The sequence below is a fragment of the Bufo gargarizans genome, chromosome 9, assembly GCF_014858855.1.
Source record: "Bufo gargarizans isolate SCDJY-AF-19 chromosome 9, ASM1485885v1, whole genome shotgun sequence".
NCBI classification, from domain to species: domain Eukaryota; kingdom Metazoa; phylum Chordata; class Amphibia; order Anura; family Bufonidae; genus Bufo; species Bufo gargarizans.
In genome coordinates, this window is record NC_058088.1 from 179,885,455 (window position 1) to 179,909,918 (window position 24,464).

At 48.7% G+C, this 24,464-nt stretch overlaps 2 protein-coding genes across 3 annotated transcripts in view; one reads left to right on the forward strand and one right to left on the reverse strand.

Annotated features, from left to right (window-relative positions):
- Nucleotides 1-361: 361 nt before the first annotated feature.
- On the reverse strand, nucleotides 362-22,207 carry CRAT (carnitine O-acetyltransferase). 2 transcript variants are annotated; one of them, XM_044305371.1, is made up of 15 exons: nucleotides 21,865-22,207; nucleotides 15,455-15,520; nucleotides 13,090-13,350; nucleotides 12,386-12,504; nucleotides 10,643-10,696; nucleotides 10,395-10,560; nucleotides 9,631-9,805; nucleotides 8,577-8,755; nucleotides 8,398-8,498; nucleotides 7,092-7,211; nucleotides 6,772-6,894; nucleotides 4,543-4,678; nucleotides 4,395-4,457; nucleotides 2,669-2,806; nucleotides 362-2,120 (listed from the first exon to the last, which is right to left on the reverse strand). In XM_044305371.1, exons 2-15 carry the CDS (start codon nucleotides 15,479-15,481, stop codon nucleotides 1,905-1,907), a joined length of 1,878 nt encoding a protein of 625 aa, XP_044161306.1. In that variant the 5' UTR covers nucleotides 15,482-15,520; nucleotides 21,865-22,207; the 3' UTR covers nucleotides 362-1,904. The 2 variants fall into 2 exon arrangements, with proteins under 2 accessions (XP_044161306.1, XP_044161305.1); XM_044305370.1 differs by lacking the exon at nucleotides 15,455-15,520 and having other exon boundaries at nucleotides 21,865-22,206.
- Nucleotides 22,208-22,499: 292 nt separating this feature from the next.
- Nucleotides 22,500-24,464, forward strand: part of PTPA (protein phosphatase 2 phosphatase activator) — a 42,566-nt gene continuing 40,601 nt past the window's right edge. Inside the window, exons 1-2 of the mRNA XM_044268423.1 lie at nucleotides 22,500-22,687; nucleotides 23,862-23,962. Coding sequence (XP_044124358.1) covers nucleotides 22,663-22,687; nucleotides 23,862-23,962 — 126 coding nt within the window. The 5' untranslated portion in view covers nucleotides 22,500-22,662. The remainder of the gene's footprint in view (nucleotides 22,688-23,861; nucleotides 23,963-24,464) is intronic.

Sequence of the window (24,464 nt, forward strand, 5' to 3'; positions counted from 1 at the left end):
GATTGGTGGGGTTTTGTCCACTGGGAACTTCACCAATTAGGAGAACGGGGGTCCCGTACCTCTGAATGGAACAGCAGGTTGTGCATGTCTGCTGCCTCTCTACTTATTCGCAATGGACGGCTGGAGGCAGCAGATCACTGTACAGTCCCATTCAGAATTAAAGGGGTATTCCGGTTATATTAAGTCATCCCCTTATGCACAAGAAAGGGCATAACTATTAGACTGATGGGTGTCCTACTGCTCACAATAATGGGAGCCCCTGTGCGCGCCCCCCCCCAAAATGGAGTGGCTGGTCCATTTATTTCTATGGGAGTGCTGTCACCGGAATTCTCATAGAAATAAATAGTGGCCACTTTGTTCATTTCGGCAGGGAGGGAGGGAGGGAGGAGGCGCCAAAGGGTACAGGTCCCCGCTCTTGTGATTGTTGGGGACCCAGCACTCTTACCAGATAAATTTATGTAACCGGAATACCCCATTAAGCCTATTTTACACTTCACCAGTGTCTTCCCATCTTAAAGGGACTATGTAGGATTAGAAAAACATGGCTGTTTTATTACAGAAGCAGCGCCATTCTTATACATAGGCTGTGTCTGGTATTGCAGTTCAGCTTAAATAAGGCTCTGTTCACATCATACTCGTGGCCGTGCTGCAATGCACGAACACCGTCCATGCGGCAGCAGATCGGACCCATTCACTTTAACGGGTCCGTGATCCGGCCGTTCTGCAAAAAGATAGAACATGTTCTATCTATCTGTTTGCGTAACAGAAGTACGGGATGAAACCCCACGGAAGCATTTTGTAGTGGTTCCGTTACTCCGGATTTATGGACCCACTGAAGTGAAAATGGGTCCGCATCCGTGATGCGGAATGCACACGGAACAGTGCCCGTGTATTGCGGATCCATAATACGGCAACGAAACACCTACGGTTGTGTGCAGGAGGCTTTAGGGTACATTCACATGGCCGTATGTATCCACTCCGCAGATCTGCAAGATACAGATGACTTTTTTTTTTTGCAGACCCAATGTAACAATGCCTATTCTTGTCCACAAAACAGACAAGTATAAGACATGTTCTCTCTTTTTTGTGGTGCCGCAGAACAGACATACTGTCCGCATTTTTGGCAGCCCCATTAAAAAGGAATTGGTCCGCAACCAATCTGCAAAAAAATACAGATCAGATGCGGGGCAACAATACGGGGTCATGTAAATGGGGCCTAATGGTGTAATATAACAGAAAAGAAAAAATAAAATGCCGACCTTCGCCAGAAAGTTGACTCTAGACCTCTGTCGGGTGGGTGGGGCTCTATGGCAGGAGCTGCAATATCACACACAGCAGATGGACAGGCGGTTGCGCCGTTTCTGGAAGAAATCTGCCATGTTTTTCTAATCCTGTACCACCCCTCCACAAAGTGACCTGTCATGAACACCCACCATGAAGATCCAGGTCTTTAGAAACCCCTAATCCCATTCTGTGCCATACCATGTACGGCCCCTCGTGTAGCTCACAGAAGCACCAGTAAACTCTCTAATATCCTAAATCAGTAAACACAAATATGATAGCAGTTTACACAGAACGAGCCATAAAAAACCGCCACTCAAATGCATGCAACATCAGAGTTAGGATTGGGGCAGATTTAGCAAAACTGTAGCGGGGGCTTTCATTTCCCAAGGGAAAGCGGCTATCCGACTGGTGACTACAGGCAGCAGTTTTAATAAACCCCCTGGTTGCCTTGCAGGATTCAATATTCTGATTAGTATTTAGACCGGCTGCTAGTCCAAAGAAGAGAGGGCACCACATCTAACTGCTGTAGTCCTTCAATGCTAACCAGCTGGTGCCCACACTCACACGTGTCCATTCAAACCACCATATACTGTGGTTAAAGTCTCCAGGCTGCTGTAGGGTTAAAGCTTAGACTTGGGGGTGCTCTGAATCAGCTTCTGCATATCACAAAGGGCCCGTTCCAAATAATGGGCCATCCTGGCTGCGTTGGTTTCAGCGCAGCTGTTAAACGCGGATACGGAGAAGTTGATGTGATCTTCCATGGGGTTGTAGCAAACGCCGTACCCATCAGGCACCACTGGGCCAAAGCACATGACACAGTCTGTCTTTGCAGGCACCTACAACCAAATACATCGTGTCAGTCAGGGTTACTTCACTTAAAAGGGCATCTGTCAGCAGTTTTGCACCTATGAAACTGGCTGACCTGTTACATGTGCACTTGGCATCTGTGTTGGTCCCATGTTCATATGTGCCCGCATTGCAGAGAAAAATAAGGTTTTGATGTACGCAAATGAGCAACGGGGGCGTTGCCGTTACTCCCAGAGGATCTGGTCACGCCCTCTTCACTTTGATTGGCATTAGGAGAAAGCAGGGCCAGGAGTGATTACGATTACACTGCCTGGCCCTGTCAAAGTGCAGAGGGCGCGGACTCTACACACACAAAAAAAAAAAAAACCTCTAGGTGTAACGGCAACACCCCCATTGCTCCTAGAGGCTCATTTGCATATATCAAAACCTCATTTTTCTCAGCAATGCGGGCACATATGAACATGGGACTAACACAGATGACTTCAGCTGCCAAGTGCACATGTAACAGGTCAGCCAGTGTCATAGGTACAAATCTGCTGACAGATGCCCTTTAATAGGGGCAAGCTAGGTGCTGTACCTGGCTGGTGGAGAGGTTGAAATGCATGGCCACGGCGTAAGACGTATCCATGAAGATCTCCGGAATGCTGACCAAATCCTCAATGGCTTGAAGCTTCAATCCCAGAAGATGGCGGTCTATGGCTTTTCCACCGATTGCCTGTGGCAATGAAAGGAATGAGGGCCTCATGAATGATGTCGTCATTTTACTGTGGAGTCACAAGGCTGGGTTCACACATTGCGGTCTTCTGAAATCTCGGTAGTGTGTTTGTGTGAACCCAGCCTAAAGGGAACCTGTCTGCTCTCCTGAAATATCTGGGACTGTATACAGAACAGAAATGGTAACACCCACTTGTCAGTTTAGTCATACATTTCCAGGAGGAATAACACAGGAACTGCCCGATAAAGAGTTCTAGGAAAGGGTGCTCCAGAACTGTTATTTCACATGGCATATACGGATTTAATAAAACAGAGGCAACAGATCCTGTTTAGAGGTTTTATGATTGCACAGCAGCACGATACAACAGTAGCAGTCACTGATCCTGCCCGATCCCTGCGACACTCTCCATTTCCTAGTCCAGCAATGACGTTCCGACACGCGGGCATATGACTGCTACAGCCAATCACAGTGATTGGCTGCAGCCGTCATATATCCGTGTGTGTCAGAAGATCAGCGAGGTAAGTACTGCTCTTTTTAATTTATTTTTTCAAATCCTTTCCTGCACTGTACCCATGTCATTTAATACATTGAACACCAGCATTTTACACTCATGGGCGCCTTTGTACGATTTTGCATCAAAGCGCAATGTTGAGTGGAAGAATTAATACATTTTATGCCTTTGGCTAAAAAGTCTGACCCAAGCGAGCCGGAGATGCACGACACCTATAAATGTGCAGAGGTCATGCATGCTGGGTACATCCATCTGCATGCACGTCTCAATCACCAGAGCTGAAGAGACCGAGGTCAGTAAAAAAAATTTTTACCTGAAAATCGTTTATTTTTCACTATTGGGTTAGTTTGCTGGTAGTTTATCATTTTTTTCTATCACTGATCTAATAGAAATCAGTTCTCTTCCTGCGCTGACTTCCTGCTCAGCTTGTGCTTATACACATCAGTCAATGTGAACAGGTACAGTTGCAGTGTAAAGTATGGGGAAAGGACCAAACCACACCTGCCTGAAGAGACAAGACTGCCTCAACCTTAAGGAAGACAATGTGGTCAATGATTATAGAAATGCCCTACCTAATGAAGCAGAGTTGGGATCAACTTAAAAGGGGTCGGCCCATCTCATACATTGGGGGCATATCGCCAATGTCTGATAGGTGTGGGACCTGCAACTATCAGGCATATTGCTAGAATATGCACCCAATGTATGAGATGGGCCAACTCCATTAAAGGGGCCCACAAACAACATTTATCACCGGAGGTCTAACTACTGGGACCCCCGGTTATCACAAGAAGAGGGGTCCCCGAAATCCCTGTGTGGATGGAGCAGTAGTATAAATGAGTGACTGTGGGATAGCGCTACAGCCAGCCATTCCACAGAACGGAATGAAGCGCTGCGCATGCATGTCCACTATCGCTTCATTCCCACAGTGGACTTGGGGACCTTAATTCTTGTGACTGGGGGGGTCCCAGCATTCATACATTTATCACCTATCCTGTGGATAGGCGATAAGATTATATCTTGGGACCATGACGCTCTAAAATGTGAAATTTTATGCCATGGGCATCCTGTTCCACGTACCATGTCTGTGTAGCCACGATGAGCTTGAACCGCCTTCCTCAACAGATCCACCTTCTCCATGTTCTAAGAACAGGAAAAGAAGACGAGAAGCATGAGACAAGACGCACCTTCTCCTTCAGGTAACTGCACGGTCACTGTTGTCGCTCACCTGTTTCCCAGAATCCTCCATTCCTTGCACAAACTCCAGAGACTGCACAGAGGCAGAGCGGATAGTGTCCGTCCTTCCAAGGCGGAACATTCGCAGCGACGCGCTCTCGTAAGTGGCGCAGGCTCGTCCGTACATCCTTCACAGGGGTAAATGATAGGTCAGGGCCCGAGCATGCGGAACATCAGAAGTCTCCACAAACACCTGGAAGCTCACGTTGGAAAGGTCTTCATTTCCCAGACAAACCTCGTGCAGGTCTGCAGTCACGATTCTGCAGGCTCCTGAGCTCACGTCTCCCTGCATCTCTAGTTTGATCAATGTCTGCACTAGGCTTGCCCTGGTCCTTTGCATTCTGGGAAGTGTAGTCAGGCACGACAGCCTGGATGCTGAATGTTAGCAGATTTGATCAAGATTTTGAGTAGGTATCTGTGCGGAAATCCTCATCAAATCCTGTCCTCCAAGGTAGTAAAAAACATAACTCTCCCAGAATGCACTGCAACAGTGGTGTCAAGTAGCAGAATTGTGAATGCAGCTCTGGGCTATAATACAGGCCACAACTTAAGACAACATAGATATATAGCACTTGTCACTGAGCTTATTTTAATGCAAAATTTAAAATTAAGCTTATAGGGGAACTACCCTTCAAGTGTTGATCCGAAGCCAATTAAATCTACCTCTCCTTCCATTGCTCAGGAGTTAAAGCCGATAACCGAGATGCACCACGTCCAGGAACACATTACATTGGGCACGGGATCCCATCCTGGTGTTAGAACTCGCAGCGTACGTGTGACTCTGAATCTCGCCATAGTTCTAGCAAGAGATTCAAACTCATGAGCGTGCTGCAGGTTCTAACACTAGGCTACGATCATGTGCCTGATGTACGGCGCGCAATTCCAGAAGGGGCCAGTGCACAGGATTGTGGCGCAACCTGGATAACCCTTTTAAAGGGGCATCTGTCAGCAGTTTTATACCTATGACACTGGCTGACCTGTTACATGTGCGCTTGGCAGCTGAAGGCATCTGTTTTGGTCCCATGTTCATATGTGTCCGCATTGCTGAGAAAAATGATGCTCTGCTCTCTCTGCAACTGTCACGCCCTATGCAATTTGATTGACAGGGCCGGACAGGATGATGTTTTCAGTGCGTTGCCCTTTCAATGAAAGTGCAGAGGATGGCGGTTGCAGAGAGAGCAGAGCCTCTAGGTGTAACGGCAACTCCCTCGTTGCTCCTAGACGCTCATTTGCATTTATCAAAACATTTTTCTCAGCAATGCAGGCACATATGAATATGGGACCAACACAGATGCCAAACGCACATGTAACAGGTCAGCCAGTGTCATAGATACAAAACTGCTGACAGATGCCCTTTAACCTCCTAACGGTCCCGTTAAAATTGGAAAAACCCTCCCAAAAATTTCACTTTTTTTTTCTTGTAGATCTTTAATGTGTGTCTGCAGTAAATCTTGTTGGCGCACAATTGCAAGGGGACACAATTGGATTTTTAACCCCTTAGTGACAATTTGACCCTTAAGGACCAATAATATTTCCCTCTGTGTTTTTTTTATTTTATTTTGCGGGATAAGTAGTAGGTTTTGTTTTTTTTTAACCATTTTGGGGAGATATATATATATTATATATATATTATATATATATATATATATATTATTAATAGTGTATTAAATAACTTATTTTGTGGATTTTTTTTACAGCATTCACTGTGTGGTAAAAATAATTGTATTATGTGGGTCCATGCAGTGATCATAATGCCACATTTCTATAGTTTTTTTTTACTGTTTTTCCTTTCCTCCTGCAGGTTGTCAGCTCTGCAACTGCTCCCTCATTCTCTTCCAGACTGACAGGGAAGGTGGAGCAGTTTAGCTTGTATTGTTTGAAAGCTGACATCCCAAGCACTCAAACAATGCCAGAATGACAGCAATATCCTCAGTACAGGGGAAGATATCACTGTTAGAAATCGGAATGCAGCTGAAAGTGAAAGCAGGTTTTACCCATGATTATTCCCGACTTGATTTCTAACAGTGATATCTCTTCAGTTTCTTGGACTAATGCTGTCATTTTGGTCTTGTATAAAAGCCTGTCAGCTTTCAAGCAAGACCATTTGCACCCATTATGATTAGGACACTATGATTAGGTTTTGGACTATCCTACTGTCCAGAGGATTCACAATCAGTATAACAGAGGGGTCATCGTAGTAAATAGTGGCATGAAACCTTACCGGAAATAGGCCAGCTGGAGCGCCACCTGGATAAAGGCATCTGGGCTCAGCTTTTCTGCCTTCGGGAAATTTTTCCCAAAAACGTCAAAAACAAACACCTTGACATCCAGGTCGTGAACCATTCTAAAAAAGGGAAACAAATGAAATGAGCAGAGAAGCAGCAGCACAAAAACGTGACCACACAGAGCAAGCGCCGGCAGGCCGGATCTCAGGTCACCCCTTCAAATGTTACATGAACCATTTCCTGCCTGCTAATCTGCACAAATAATGTTCTACAAAGTGAGGTGAACAATTAGGTCGTATCCATGCGTTCTGCTCACATGTTCAGGTTTTGCTTGGCTTTCTCAATGTCATTCTTGATGTCTGGAGTGATGTTGAAGCGAAGTTTTTTTGGCATTGGCAGAGGAATCATCGGCGACCTCACCAGATCAGGCTTCTTCCTGCATAGGAAAAAAAAAAAAAAAAAGTATTTTATTATATGCAAATGAGCCTCTAGGAGCAACGGGGGTGTTGCCCTTACACCTGGAGGCCCTTCTCTCTCTGCAACTGCCCCGCCCTCTGCATTTTGATTGACAGGTTCAGACATAGTGCCTGACCCCATCAAGGCAGCGCAAACGTGATTTATATTCTCTTGCAAAATACAGAAACGAAAAACAATGCATCACTTTTTCATTATTATTTATCTTTATCATTTAAAGGGGGTTTTAAGGACTTCGATAATGAGGACCTGACTTCAAGATGGGTCACCTGTATCAGATTGTGGGGTGCCGACACCCTACATCTCCACCGATTAGCCGTTTCTGGCAGCTGCAGGGCCAGAAACTATACCGTGTACGGAGCTGGAGGCAGAAGGCTCTTTTTCTCATTGCCACCCATAGAATGGACTATTCTAGTCTGCAAAATGGACCAGAATAAGACACGTTCTATAGAAATGGATGCGTTCGTGTGCATGAAGCTTCAATCTTCTTATCTTATTTTGCAGAGATTATAATGGGTTCTGTTGGGTTTGTCTTGGTGTCCTGCATTTTACCGGAAAAAAAAAACAAAGTCCAGCATGCTGTGCTATTTTATCCTGCAATTTTGACAGAATCTGCAACCTAATGGGATCTCCCAGTGCAGATATAGGCTTACAGTGTGAGACTAAATCGGTGGACCCAAGTGTGCGGTGGATCTCTCATAATTTAGATTTCTTAAACCGAAAATAACAGACGGACACCAGCAGTGTTCAACGGACCCCAGTGACTTATAAAGGGATCTGTTCGGTTTCTTAATTTTTATGGGAAGAATGATGCTGCACTATTCTTCTAAGCAGAATCTCTGATGCAAGTGTGAACAGAGCCTAAAATACATGCACACTGAAAAGCCTGGAGGTGCTGAATACATATGCCAGCAATAGGATTTAAACCAGGCATCCTCAAACTGCGGCCCTCCAGCTGTTGTAAAACTACAACTCCCACAATGCCCTGCTGTAGGCCGATACCTGTAGGCTGTTCGGGCATGCTGGGAGTTGTAGTTTTGCAACAGCTAGAGGGCCACTGTTTGAGGATGCCTGATTTAAACTAATTAGCAAATTTTGTACAAAATATTACACACACACTTTATATAAGGATATTAAAAGACTCTTACGTGTATTCAACGACGTGGTCAAGCAAGGCCACAATGGGTGGTCCTTCTGCTGGAGCGTGTTCATACACCAGCCCACATGACCCATCCTCTGATACTATGAACTGAGCACAGACAGGATATATAATGGCCAATAAACTAAAAATTCTGCTCCTATATCCGATTACAGTTGCCTCTCCTACCTGAAGGGTTTTGTCAAACCACCGGTTGCCACTGTTCAGGCGGCTGCCTCCGCCATGCAGCATCTGAGCGGCCACTCGGCTCTTGTAGTGATCATCAGAGACCTTGGGTATTGGACCATCCAGGCACACGGTAAAGATGCTCTTCTCGATTGAGCGCACTGACTCCTTATTTGTTTTATCTAGTTATAAAAGTTAAGGCATCAGAGGCGTAACATGAAGCTCCTGTCCACAGGATAGGGGATAACTATTAGAGGGAACCAGTCACCAGTTTTATGGTGTCCTAACTAAGGGCAACATAAATAAGTGACTGATTCTCTTAGAAAAATGCTGGGTCACTTTCTTTAATTGACCCAGTCAATCTGCCAACATCTTGTATTGAAAAGCTCCAGCTGATAATGATGAGTCCTGAATATTCATGAGCTCCGGACTCTCCCCGCCCACCTGCTGCTGATTGACAGTTATTTTCCAAATGAATCAGCAGCAGGTGGGCAGGGGAGTGGCTATAGCTCAGAATTAAATATACGCTGGACTCAATGACATCACGCTGGACTCAAATCAGCTCATTAGCATGCGGCATCTTTGTGTGTGTATATTATGAGGTAACCATCTGTCACACCAGTAAGTGAATACATCTAAGGTACTTTTTAGTAGTTAATGATTGTATATAATTAGTTTGATTATAATCAAATAGCCACATGACAGGTTCCCTTTAAATCGGTGGAGGTCGGGTCGCTGGGACACAAGATTGGAGACCCCATAAACCTCAGAGCCCCATGTAATAAACAGAAGGTCAAGCATGCGCACTGCTGCTCCGTTCATCTCTATGGGAGTTCTGGAAATAGAGCGTTGTACTCAGTTGTCTCCAAATCTCCACAGAGATGAATGGAGCAGAAGGAGCAGCAGTCATCATACCCAACCTGCCAATTTGTTCATTTCAGGACGAGTGGGGTCCCTGTTCTCGTAATCGATGGGGGTCCCTGCTGTAGGTATAGTTATTCCCCATCTTGCAACAGCCGGGATACCCTTTTAGGCTGACAAAGTGTCTTCATCTCACCTTTGATAAGGTTGTTGTAGGCCTTGGCCCAGCTGTTCCTGTGATTGGAAGTCAAGATGCCAATGGGCTCCTTGTTCGACTGTAGGGAGGTCCCCCAGATCTTTTCCAGTTGAATAAAAATCTGATCGACGGTGAGGGGGCTTCCATCACTGTTGTACACGTCCAGTTCAAAAAACTGAGGAGATAAGGACAGTAAACACCATGTAAAGAACTAGGACATAGACAAGTGGGAAATCCATTATATAGTCTGATAATGGCCTTACACAGGAGATAACTCATTCATTCGGCCGACAGCTATCTCTCCTGATCCTCGCATACGTTTGCATACTCAGCCGAGCATGCATGTGTACTTAATGGGGAGAAAGGAGAAGGCTGCTGTCAGATTCCTCTGGCAGTGGCTTATCTCCTTGCTCATCATCAGTTGGTCAGGGAAGTTGGGAAGCCCAGGACACATTAGATGTTCGGTGGCTTTGGCCGACATAAATCCAATGTGCAACACATAAAATCCCACACAGCGCAGACAGTACAGTCTGTAATAAATGCAATACCTTGGCAAGTAATGAGGAGTCCTGACCATGCTGCCACTTACCTTTCCTGGCAGGATGCCATCTTAACCCAGGTCAGAACGCCTCATTAACCTCTCCTTCCACTCCAATGTGTATGGGCAGCGTTAGCATTTGTCATACTCAAATTTATAGTCAAACTTCTGTCCCTCCAAGCTGAGAAGAGAGCAGAGTGCGTATACTGTATCCAGTAGGCCTTACCTGGAAGTTATGGACCACAGTTATGTGAGTGGGGGGCTTCTTCACTTGGCTGTAGTTGACCACGGAGTCACGCTTTGGGCCAGGAATTCGACACGATGATAGAATTTGATAGTACTGATTCATACATAGCGGTTTACCACCAAGATATTCCACGGGTATGGTCTCACTGTAACCAACAGGAAGACACAATCCATTAGGCCCGTAGACATGTCCATCAGAGGTTCTGACTACACCAGTTTATTACTCACTTGTCTATCATGGCTTTGAAGTCCAGAACGCCCTCAATCAGCTTTGCCGCAAATCTATAAGAAACAGAATTCATTATACAACAAAGCAAGAACATTAGGAGGATGGCGATGATGGGGCTTAAGGGACAGTGCAGCAAATTACCTCTGCCATAGACGCAGACCCTACGACTACCAGGTGGTCGGTGGTGCACTGGGGTCCCACACAGAGGCTTTCTGTCATACTGTGACTTACATATAGTCTAAAGCCAGGACCTACGATTTGTACGTACACCCCTGAGCACATAGGCTTGTGGGATTCTACATTCGATAGAACCAAGGAAATGAGGCTCTGGAAAACGTTAAAGAAGCCCCTAGACACTACTCATCCAACTTATCTAATCCATATTTCTCCTGCAGAAGACTAGTAGGGTCTGACAGGCCTCAGAGTATTGTAAATAGGTGTGGTAGGTGCATTCTGTATTAAAGGGGTTTTCCACGACTTAGGTTATCAATATCTGATCATAGGGTTCTAATAATCTTCTTTTGTAACAGGCCGTGGTGCACGGTTGAGTGCTGCAGCCCCTTCCTTGCCTGGCAAAGTCACACCCCTCAGGCACATGGCATTCCTGCAGCTCCATCCTTTTCCAGTGAATGGGCCTAAGCTGCAATTCCAAGCACAGCCACTATTCAATGTATGGCGCTGTGCTCGGTATACTATGAAGAGGCGACAGAGTTAGTCTCCAGCGCAGTGCCCCCTTCCAACAGCTGATCGGGGGGGGATTTTGATGAGCTACCCTTAATACCGGGAAAACCCCTATAATGCCCGGGCTCCTCACACAGGTTATACTTACCTCTCTCCCCCCCGTCACCCGCTTCACTTCTGATGCCCGTACAGCCGCCGCATCTCCCTGTCGCGCGGATCAAAACATCCAGCATTGGGGGGTGGGTAGTCAGTCAATAGCAGGACGCAACAGGAACGAGCCTCCCTAGTGTCACCCGCGATGCTAGGTAGGCTCATTCCCGTCACAGCCTGCTATTGGCTGCGCCGCCCCCCCCCCCCCCAATATGCTTTGATCCGTGCAATGAGGAGATGCAGCGGAGGCCGTGCATCAGAATCCTGGGCATTATAGGGGTTGAATAACCCCTTTAAGGACCACCACCGTACATGTACAGCGGAAGTCCAGGGTTTGAACATGGCTGAGCAGGAAAGGAGACCTTGTTCCACTTGGAGACCCCAAAAATGAATGGAGTGTCAGACTGGGCATGCGCACTGCCCCAAGACAACTGAGGACAGACCTCCCACAGAGAAGAATGGAGTGACGGTGTGTGTGACCGATCTGCTGCTCCGTTCTTTTAGGGGGGCTCCAGGGGGAAAAAGGTCCCAGTTCTTCTGTCCCAGCGGTAGGACACAAGAACTGATCTAATGGCTATCATCCCCTATCCTTTTATAGGGGGATCGCTGTACCAGTGAATATCCATATGAACAGAACCCACTCTGACCGGGTCATATTACCATCCCCCGCACTGACGAGGGGGGAGACACTCTTGAGGTCGGAGAGATAGCTGCGCCGTGATTATACGTGGAGGAGGGTCTGGAAGGAACTGCCTCCCATAAATCTTCCTGGACTTTATTTTGAGCCGTGTGGAAACAGCTGCCGAGTAAAGTGTGGCAAAGGTCACCCTGGATAGGGGTCAATTACCTCCTTCTGCCGCTACGGGAAAGACAAAGGTCACTGTAAGAGATGAGTGCAGATTGAAACTTACCTTAGCTGCCCCTGGCGGTCTGCAAAATCTTGCTTTGGTAAAACCACCCCGGGGCTAGAGTGCACCACCACCGGCAGGCGGTATTCTAGGTAAGCCGTCTGCAGCCACCAGTCGGCAAGCTGAGGAGAACCAAAGAAGAGGTCGTCAGACAGGAACGTATTGAGGGAAAACGTCCCCACCCCAAACTGCTGTAAGAAAGTGTACGCTATGTCTCATGAAGACCCCCTGATTGCTGTCAGTATCAGTACCCAGTTTTCACATGAAGACTGACATAGATGGGGTCCCCCCCACCTGGTGTCAGTATCATGGCATACAGGGGGGTCCCCCCCACCTGGTGTCAGTATCATGGCATACAGGGGGGTCCCCCCCACCTGGTGTCCGTATCATGGCATACAGGGGGGTCCCCCCCACCTGGTGTCAGTATCATGGCATACAGGGGGGTCCCCCCCACCTGGTGTCAGTATCATGGCATACAGGGGGGTCCCCCCCACCTGGTGTCAGTATCATGGCATACAGGGGGGTCCCCCCCACCTGGTGTCAGTATCATGGCATACGGACATAGAGGGGGGGGGGGGGGGGTCCCTCACTTGGAGTACCCAGTTTTCACATGAAGACCCCCTCTGTCCATATACTCTATCATGGCATACGGACATAGAGGGAGCCCCCCCACTTGGCGTCAGTATCAGTGGTGCAGGTGGCAGTACCCAGTTTTCAGTCTTCTTCGCTCTCCTCTCAAGCCTCTTCTGCAGCCGCTCGCCCACTCCAGATGTCCGGAAGTCCTCCACCAGCTGGCTGGTGTGGTGCCATTCGTCTTCAGGGACCAGAGGTTTCAAGGCCAGAAGGTACTTGTCCAGCGTTTGTTGCAATTGGGGTACGGGAAGGTTTGGCAACCCCTCTTGGTGTGCCAAGTACCTACCCGGCAGCTTCACCAAGGAGACGGGCCTCACCAAGCGGGCCGGCCTGGCCTGAAAAAAAGAAAAAAAAAAAAAGAAAAGTAAGTTCATCAGTACTACTGGAGGAAAATAAATAAATAAAAACACTGCTTCTGGTATTACGGGTCAGCCCAATTTACTTAAACGTTGGCTGTGACTATACTGCAATACCAGGTGAAGCCTGCGGACAAGGGAGGCGCCAGAGCGGATATACGATGTAGAGATAAGTGGTGTCAGATATCTGGCGGCTTCTTATCTCTTCCTACTGAAATAAGGAGTCAAAGTCTGCAGCAGGCGACCATGTGAATAGTTATGTAATGTTTATGGCCAAAGACAACTAAGGGCCCCGTGCACATTAGATGACATGTATACAGATAGGGCCACTTAACATGCGTGACGCCGGCCCCCCAACTCTCCTCTAGATAAAAGGACCGAGCAAACTGAATTTCAATTCCCAATCCTTTTGTTCTGGCAGGAGACAAGCTGTCACGAGAGGCGTCTGGTTTTCTCATTTCCTGCCATTCAAAACACATGCATACAAAGCCGAGGATGCATGTGTCGGGGGAAGCTGGGAGAAGTGGCGTCCAGCTGACAGCTGTACAAGGTGGGGTGACACCTGCAGATAAAGACCTCCAGATTTGTAACCGGGTTAATACATTTCCAAAGAATTTCCGATTTTGCTTCTTTTCTGATTTTTGGTTTAGTGTCTTAGTAAAGGGGCTGTCCCACGAGAAATATTCTACGTTTTGCAAACCAGCACCTGGATCTGAGTACTTTTGTAATTGCATGTCATTAAAAATGCAGCACAGCCACTGAGCTATGCCATGAAGTCAATCTGTATAGCGCCACCTGCTGTCTGCTCTTTTCTTCATCTCTCTGTCCACCAGACATGCTCAGTTCCATCTTTGCACTGCCACCAGCTGTATCTGCTGTGAGAAGCCATGACAATCACAGGGAGAGCTGCAGCAGACATGCTTCCCGAGTTGTGACAGAAAGGGCACATCCCCTGAGCTGTGTCGGGGAGAGAGCTGCTGCAGAAAGGGCACATCCCCTGAGCTGTGTCGGGGAGAGAGCTGCTGCAGAAAGGGCACATCCCCCGAGCTGCCAGATTGAAATAAATCAAGCTGTGAAATTGGAGCAATGAATCTGGATCCACGTGAGCTCTGGTTCTAGTTTTGTTATGTACCATATGATGTCACTTTTTACATTACTCATGGGATAACCCCTTTAAAGGAGACAAGCATCAGCATACATTGGGTTAATAGGTTATTTGCCATTAGCGCGCTGAGCCTCGTGTGATGGAGGCGACTGAACGGATGCCGGATTAGAAAGGGCTCCGGGGCCAGGATATACCATCCAACGCTGTGATAGGTGCAGGATACCAGGCAGAGCCGACACCTGACAACTGCAAACAACCCAATATTATCATACACCCGATCCATTTCTTCCTTCGGTGCAGTGTTTACTAAGGGCAGAGGACGCGTGGTATCTGATCGGCACACTGCAGCGTGGTACTGTGCCGAGCACCAGGAGCAAGAGAAGAGGGGGTCAGTCAGAGAACCAGAGGCTTCAGTCCGGGGCTGGACGGCCGCACCATTGGTTTCTATGGAAGATGACTGCGGGGTCACCCCACCCATTCATGATGAAATCCTTGCCCCGCCAGAGACGCGAACCTGCCTTGGTCGTTGCCCCAAAAATATACAGGAAGGTTAAAGGGATATTGCTAGGTGCTGCCGTCACTTTATCATCAACCTCTGGGAATGAAGTGGCCGCCACGCTGGGTCATGTGCCATCTAAAAGAGGGGTTCGGGACCCCCACTGATCTAGCAGTTGGCCCCTATCCAGAATAAGCCTTAAAAGATCCGATTTTTTTCTCTCTCCAGGAACAGCGCCTCTCGTGTCCGTGTGCGGTATTACAGCTCAGCCATCTACGATGGGGATTATAGGCCAGTTTTCCTTTGCACCCCTTTTTGATCACTTCCAAAGGGGTGCAAAGGAAAACTGCAAAGGGTAATAAAGAGATCAGTGTCTGCAAAGGAAAGTCTCATTACTCTAATCCCGGCAGAAGCGAATCAGATAGAGAGCAGGAGGACAGAGAGGGGTCGGGGGGAGTGAGACAGTGAGAAGCGTACTATACCTGATCTGCCTGGCGCCGCTCATCCATCGCTGCACTGACTAATTAACATGCAGGCCCACCAACCTTCTAGACACAACACAGGAAACAAAACGGCAGCCATTAATATGTCGTAGGGTCACCAGATTATACAACACCTGCTCAAGTCTGCACAGTGTGTCACTGGGTAGAGCAGAAGTTTACAATCCGGAGCTGCTCTTCCTGACTATAGGCGGCCATATTGAGTCTTCTGGTCACCCGTCTGGCCATCTCTGGACTATTCAAATGCAACCTGCGGTCCTCCAGCTGTTGTAAAACTACAACTCCCACCATGCCCTGCTGTAGGCCGACAGCAGTAGGCTCTCTGGGCATGCTGGGAGTTGTAGTTTTGCAACAGCTGGAGGGCCGCAGGTTGCGCATGCCTGGAATAGACAAATTCTTCACTGCTCTTTCATCTCTATCCTTCTCCGTGTCTCTACTACAACTACAACTCCCTGTCTGGGCCTGCTGGGAGCTGTAGTTTCTCAACAGATGGAAGGCCGCAGGTTGGGAACCCCTGCAGTAGACCAGTCACAAATATCAGGTGAATAGAGCCCGATAGCGCTCACTGTGTGCCCCCCGCTTTGTCACTATACACACTGACATTTGACGTACACAAGACATGAGGGAATCGCCTGACAAGCAATTTTCCATATAAAGGTCATTATAGGAATCACCTCCATACAAGCTGTATCTGCGGGACCCTCGCCAACGTCCTGCGGTGCAGTAAATGGGCTGAGGATTCACAGAATACTGGCTGCTGCATGTGTATGCCCGGGACATAGACTGTAAGCTCTGCTGGCCAGGGACTATATAAATAATGAGTACGGGGGGGGGGGGGGGGGGGGGGGGGGGGCGTATCTGTTACACTCCTCTTTATGGATGTGAGATCACACACACCTTTTCCTCCTCCCGCCTGGCATTACATCCACTGTTTGCGCCAATTATTTTGCAATACTTGGCAGGAGAACCCGATGGAGCGACCATAGGGATACCATCCAAAGCTCTGCTACTGTACGAACATTACCGGCCAGAATACATAGGGAATTGCTTAAATTACAACTCCCCAAATTATATTTCTGAAGTCAAACAACCCTTGGCAGCCCCTTATCCATTACAGCGCTGCTCCCATGGCTAAAGGGAGTGAGGGCAATACTGCGCTATAGGAAAATCGCTTCTCAGGCAATTCCCCAATACCTGGGCCCATGTTTACAATTTTTTTGGGTGGCCCTGTTTAACATACAGCACACGACTCCCTGATGCCGGGGGTAGACAGCCATAAGTCCGGCACCATAGCCATAAGTGAGTGATTATTGGGGGCCTGACCACCGAGACACCCCCCCCCCCCCCCAACTAAACCAAAGACAGGCATGTACCGTTTCTGGAGCATGCCCATATTCTTTATAGGATAAATTACCCCACGTAGATCTGCAGCATGGCCCACGGACTCCGCATTTGCCTGCTCTAGTGTGGCGCCCCCTATGTCTTGCTCATGTGATCAGCCATAGTTCACCAGCTGCTGTGAAGAGGAACGTAAACGTTCCCCTAGTTGTACGGCCTTGATTTCCCGGAGTTTAACCTCTGATCAGCAATGGCTGACGAGGCCTGGCGCTGTAATAAATGATTACAGCCCCCCCCCCCCCCCCTGTAATATAATACAGGGCAGGGCTGAGTGCACCGACTCCGAACAGAGCGAGTGTCACTCCACCCTCCTGCTAGGGCCGGGACAAGGTGTTTTGGTGCCCTCCCGATGGGTGCCATAGAAGTATGCAGGGGCCCCCATTCACCTTCTAGAGAACAAAAGTGCCCCTCTGCCGGGCCGGTATACGTCATGTAAAAATAGGTATACTGCACGCCGTATATGTATTAACGTGGCCTCCTCTGGGTGCCACACACTGGAAGAGCCGATGGCTGCTCACATTGCCACAAAATATATTGGGGGTCATTTACTAATGCTAGTTTGGCTAAAAAATAAATAAAAAAAGTTGCAAGACCCCTTGTGACTTTTTAAAAGCCTGGGCGACAGGCGTGCAGATTTCACCCTTTTCAATGCAAGGATCGAGATTTGGGGAAAATCTGCAACCAAAAACAGCACATAACGCATGGTTTTTGGGTGTGGAAACGCACGGAAATCCACAGTGCGCAGGTAGGTAGTGTTAAAGGGGTACTCCCATCTCAGACAACGGTGGCATATGCTAGAATATGCCCCCAATGTCTGATAGGTGCGGGACCCGCACCTATATATATATATATATATATATATATATATATATATATATATATATATATATATATATATATATATATATATATATACACACAACAGAGCCCACAAAGAGCTGGCGGGTGCACCGTGCATGCCCTGCCGCCCTCCATTCATTTGTAAGGGGGCTCCGAAAATAGCCAAGCGGCGCACGCTCAGCTATTTTCAGAAGTCCCATTGAAATCAATGGGAAGTGCGCTGCGCAAGCGCGGCCACAGCTCCATTCACTTCAGTGGGGCTGATGGAAATAGGCAAGGCTATTTTCGGCGCTCCCATAGAAATGAATGGAGGGCGGCTGCCCATGCGTGGCGTGGGTTCCGTTCTAAATATAGGTGTGGGTCCCAGAAGCGAGACCCACACCTATCAGACACTGGGGGGCATATCCTAGCAATATGCCCCCCAATGTCTAAGATGGGAATTCCCCTTTAAGCCTAGTTCACACATCAGTGTTCGGTCAGTGATTTTGAACCACAACCAGGTGCAGATCTTTCCCTTATACCCTATGTCTTTGGAGGCTCCAATCACTGAAGTGTGAACTAGGCCGTGCAGATTTAGAAGTTACGTTTGCGATTTCTGGTGCGGATTTCACCCTTTTCAAGGGCGAGATCTGCGGAAAAACCGAATCAAAGCCTCACGGAAAACCGTGGAGTGGTGGTTACACCCAGATAATACAATACTAATACAACATTATAATAGCTGCAGAAACCCCCGCAGCTGCATGCATAGCTTTACCGCCAGTATACAGACAATCCTATCAAATCCCGTTAGTCCAGGGGTCCTAGGGAGCATATACGAAGTGACTAGCCGGCCGACACCTTGCACCCCCCCCCCCCGAGGACTTTACAGATAACACAATTAAAGTAGTAAATACAACCTACATACAGTCAGACTGAAGACAGGTCAGGAGAGGTGGCGCTGACCTTCCTCTGTGCAGCTAGTTCTGTCTGCTCCATTAATCAGCCTTAGCACCTGAGTGGAGAGGGAGGAGCATTGCAGCCCCACCCCAGTTCAACATAGCGCGACCACATGGCGCAGTCATGAGCCCTTCGGGGCGCAGCCAATTAGGCTTCAGCTGCCTCTTATTTACCTAATGAAGACTGCACTGTATAGCCTCGCTGCATCGTTAAAGGGGTATTCCCATGACAGACAAATGGGGGCATATCGCTAGGATATGCCCCCATTGTCTGATAGGTGCGGGTCACATCCCTAGGACCGGCAGCTATCTCGTAATCTGAGCCTTAAGAGTCATGGAGGGCGCTCCGCGCGTGCGTGGTCACCCTCCGCCGAATATAGCCGAGTCTGTCGACCCCATAGGAATGTACGGGAGTGCATCTGTGGGGGGGCCCCACAGAAATGAATGGAGGGCGGCCGAGCATGCGCGTAGCGCCCTTCGTGACTTTCAAAGGTGTGGGTTCCACCTCAGGCAATGGGGGCATGTCCTAGCAAATACCCCTACTGCTGGGACCCCCACCGATCTAATAGCTATCCCCCATCTAACCGGAATACCCCTTTAATGGTCACACAGTATTGAAGGATGAACAGATCCATAGAAATAAATGGGTTTGCATGCAATCCGAAAAAAAAAAAAAAAAAAAAAAAAAGGCGGATCGAATTGCTACTAAATGATGTCACAAGGGGAAGGGACCGCTGCCTTTCCCATATTCCGGACAGCACACCATCGTTCATGGGTCTTCACAAGTCCGATTTGCTCTCTGTTGGCTGAGGGATGGCGTTCGGCAGTCGGCTATCCCCTCGCCTAAACTTTGTCTGTCAGTCGGTCTTCACTGCAGTCCGGCATTCTATTCACAAACCAGGAAAATCAAAATGGACTGTGTTATGGGAGCAAAGTTTACGAGAGAAAGCAAAGTCATTTCAGTTCCGTGCTGGTGACCGTGAAGAGCAAAAAACGATACGCCTCAAGGGCCTGTGTGTAACACTATACCCGGCAGGCATCCCTGCCATCCAGAGCGGCCGCAGGACGCGGGTGACATACATCAACATATGTGCCGGCCGGGGAGCATCGTCTAGGTCATCGCGAAACCAAATAAACCCCCCCAAAATAGAAGTCCGTCAGTCGTGCTCTATTCATCTGGTAAAAACTGACATCACTCCGCTTTCCCAGACCTCTGAAGGCAAAACATAGTGAGATTTCACACCAATAGTGTCTCATTCATCAGCACTGCCCATCGCAACCAATCAGCACGCCACTTTTATTTACAAATCTGCTGCGGAGAAATGAAAGCTGCTCTGTGATTGGCCAGATCTCCTGTCAGTGCTGAGGATAATCCATATTGCGCTCCTTCTGTAGGTTTGCTCTATACGAAGCACACGTGACGCAGAAGCCTCTCATCCTGTGGGTCCATTCACACATCCGTGCGTGTTTTGCGGATCCACAAAACACGGACAGTGGCAATGTGCGTTCCGCATTTTGCGGACCGCACATTGCCGGCACTAAGAGAATATACCTATTCTTGTCCGCTATTGCGGACAAGAATAGGACATGTTCTATTTTTTTCAGGATCGGAATTGCTGACCCGGAAGTGCTGGTCCGCAATTCCGATCGGGGCCGCACGTAGAAATGTATGGGTCCGCAATTCCGTTCCGCAAAATGCGGAATGGAATTGCGGATGTGTGAATGGACCCACATGAGGAATTGCGTGATCCCTATGGCTCCGTTCACACAGGGCGCACGCTACTCCTGTAGATTTGCTCAAATCTGGACGACACCACGCAGTATTCTACGCAATTTTGTCCGGTTGCGGCTGCCTGACATAAAGTGAATGGGGGCGCTGTCCGCGTACGTCATCCTACCCTACGCGGCGTCATAAAAGTGGCGCGACATCTAAGGGCTGTCACAGAGACACGACAGTCACAAGAATCCAGACCTGGCGGCTCAAGCGTGACCTTTACCCCACCAGCTTTAAAGGGCATCTGTCAGCAGTTTTGTACCTATGAAACTTGCTGACCTGTTACATGTGCACTTGGCAGCTGACTGTATCTGTGTTGGTCCCATGTTCATATGTGTCCGCATTGCTGAGAAAAATTATGTTTTATTATATGTAAATGAGCCGCTAGGAGCAAAGGGGGCGTTGACGTTACACCTAGAGGCTCTGCTCTCTCTGCAACTGCCGCCCCCTATGCACTTTGACTGGACCAGGCAGTGAAAACATTTTCACAACTGGTCCTGTCAATCAAAGTGCAGAGGACGCAGCAGTTGCAGAGAGAACAGAGTCTCTAGGTGTAACGGCAACACCCCCGTTGCTCCTAGCGGTTCATTTGCATATAATAAAACATCATGTTTCTCAGCAATGCGGGCACATATGAACATGGGACCAACACAGATACAGTCAGCTGCCAAGTGCACATGTAACAGGCCAGCCAGTGTCATAGGTACAAAACTGCTGACAGATGCCCTTTAATTTAAATCATGTGCAACGTGTGACTCTTCCGCGCCACGCGTCACTCTGTAGCCGCAACAAAGACAACGAAAGCCACGGGACATCGGATTTCAGGACTGTCAATGGGGTCACAGTGCCACGTGGAAGTCTTAAAAAAAAAATATAATAATTCCGGACCTGATGGATTTTTTTCTCGCAGAACGCACGCAACTTTTACCCCACCGTCTATAAAGGGGTATTTCGGGTTATAGAAAGTGATCCCCTATCTAAAAGGGTCCAGCAAGTTGCAGACAAATTACCCAGATTTTTTTTTTTTTTTGCCGTCACGCCGAGTCGCAGACCAGCGTCGTGTCACTTCACATTACAGTCCACGACCTGTGAGCCGCGTGACAAAATCCTATAATGAAGCAGATTCAGGTGGATTGTACAAAAAACAAAACAATAACCAAAAAATAAAAATAAAACAACAATAATAATATAATATAAAAATTATAAAATCGGGGGCCGACCCCGTAGCGGTGAACTGGACAAGGGCGTATTAGATATCGAAACATACGACGAACGCGCTGTTTTCGTGAAAAGTCAGTTATAAGCAATCATTTCCACGTGAGGAAGGGTTAAACCACAGGCAACGCGACAGCCCTTAAAGGGGATATTTCTTCCCCCCCCCCCCCCCCAGGAAAGGGTTAATAAGCAGGGGATATAAGCCCACTAGAAGGTGAGTGCTCACTTACCATGCTCCTGGCTATGAAGGCTAGCATGTCTCCTGCAGGGCAGAACTATCAGAGCCCCAGTACAAAGTCCCCCGCAGGGAGCTGCCACCGTCGCCCTGCCTGTCAAGTCACAAGGACAGTGACAACTTCATTGCCGCTCCGTCAACACAACTCCGCTGCTTTGCCCATAGAGGCCAGGGTGGGGCGCAACGGCCATGTTCCCGCGGGCTCTCCTCAGGCGCCGCGCATTCCGTCCCTCCTTCTCCTCACCCCGGGACTTCCACCGTTCACCGGAGACGGTCTCCGCTTCAGAAGGACTGGAAATGTTTTGTTTGCGAATAGGAGACCTGCGCAACTTAGGGAGTTGCCAGAAACAAACATGGCGCCTGTGGTTTAAACCGCCACCATCTTGACTAAGGGCAAATTCTTGCCAGTCGAACTTATTTCATCAACCTGCGCTGTTTGTTTTTTTCTGATTTCCATTCCTGTCATGAGAAAAATAAAAAAAAGCTAAATCAGGGAAGAGGTTAAAAAAAAAAAAAAAAAGTTGCGGATTTGCCCATGGTAAAGATGGCAGCCGGTCATTGCTCGGCGGCCATTTTTATAGCTGGCAAGCGCCGCCAAACCCTGAGGCGTGCTTAGAAAGAAGGATGAGGGAGGGGGAGAATGTCACTTCTGCTTCGGAAAGCGGACTCTAAGTTTTGTCGGCGGTAAAACGTAAAGGAGGAGGAGGAGGAGTCACGGTTTCCAGGGTGACGGGCGGAGGGCGTGTCTTTAGAGGTGAAAGGTAAAAGGTGAAGAGAACCCGGCTGTAAGAAGATGGCCGAGAGGGAGCAGCAGACAGGTCTGTCACCCCCTAACTAATAACCACACTGCGTAGTCATGGCGGCCGGTCACATGGCTCTTGCTGGCTCCTCGTTGCTATGGTAACCATGGCCGAGCCTGCAGTGGGGATGCCCGGGTCTCAGGAGGCAGAGGTGGGCACCAGGAGTGGAGCTATCCCAGGTGCCTGCGTCCTGCTAGCATGCTGGGACTTGTAGTTCTTCCACAGCTGCCCCGCTCCCTGTCCTCCCTAGGCCTCGCGCACTCCGGCCGGTCAGAAACTACAACTCCCACAGTGCTCCATTCACTTCTGTTGGAGTTAGAAGAACAGCCAAGCATGTTTGCATGCTGGGAGTTGTAGTTTCACAGCAGCTGGACGTTATGGTCGCCACGTCCCTGATCCAGTGGAGATATATCCGTATGTTACCCTGTGTTCCTAGGGTGATTGTCCAGATCTTATACCTCCCCTTTAAGCGCCTTGCAAGTCTTTCTGGGGAATAAAAAGATGGGGCTTGCTGCATCTCTGCCTGGCGAGGATCGGGCAGGTAGGCGTTTAACGGTCCTGGTACTGGAGAGAAGCGGCACGTGATGTGTGTGGTTGCCCGCTTGGCTGAGCAGACTAGGACTGCACAGTGACTTGTGTGTCGCGCCAGATCCGGATGAAACCCATTGACCGGCCGCTGCCAGTCTGTGCCCCCTAGACATTGCTCCTGCCTGGTATTGGCACACCTTAAAGGGGCGGTGATGGCAGAAATGTCCCATGGCTGGACCCCCACTGATCCTGAGTGTGTACTACCCCCATTCTCTGCATCAGTGAAGGCCTGCAGTCTGAGTTCCTTCAGACCACGTGTCGCACCTTGTAAATCAGTCCGGAGCTCCAAGATGGCGGCCGTATTGACGGTACACGAGCCCTCTCAGTGCATCTGAATGGCCTAAAGGGCGCCAGACAGATATACCGCACCTTTGGGCCGTTCAGCCAGAGGTTCAAGGGGGCAAATTAGCCATATTATTTTTCTTTAGTGGTATCCCCTTTAATACATTGTGTACCTCCTAGTGCAGGTCCTGAGGGGGCGGAGCATGACACAGGGATTCTCTGGTTCCCTCTGTGTTCCTGTGTCATGCCCCGCCCCCGTCCATGCTCTCACTTTGTCATCATGTCCTTCGTGCTCACCTCCCTTTTTTTTATTTTTTTTCAGGCTCCCACAATGGGGACGAGGATCTTTCGAAACAAAACTTTATTGTCCCCAAGAAGGAGATCAACACAGTTCCTGACATGGCCAAGTGGAAGCGCTCTCAGGTACTCCATGCTAGCCCAGCGCGGGATCTGCCCATGCGGAGTGCTGCTGCCACCACTAGGGGGCATTGTGAATTCACTCGTATAAGGCACAGTCTATCCCCGGGGGTCGGCCACCAGCTGTGGTGAAACTATCACTCCCAGCATGCACACTTGGATCTCTCATAGAAGTGAATGGAGCATGCTGGGACTTGTAGTTTCACAACAGCTGAAGTGCTGGATGTTGCTGACCCCCGCTCTATCCTGTTTGACCCCTCAAAACTGCTGACGGCGATGAGGAGAGCCGGGCAGACGTTTCCTGGGTGATTGTTATGAAGGTTGCACCTCAAAGTTGAGGTTTGCATCCCCCCTGTGCCACGATCACAAGTGTCCTGGAGGCGGTCCCTTCGTGCTTAGCGCCCTGGGCTCTCTGTCCAGCCCCTCCCCTCGGCTCTGAGAGTCTCCTGATTGGACGCTAGGGCTGTCACTCCGAGGTTGGGGAGTCCAGGGCGCTAAAGATGAAGGG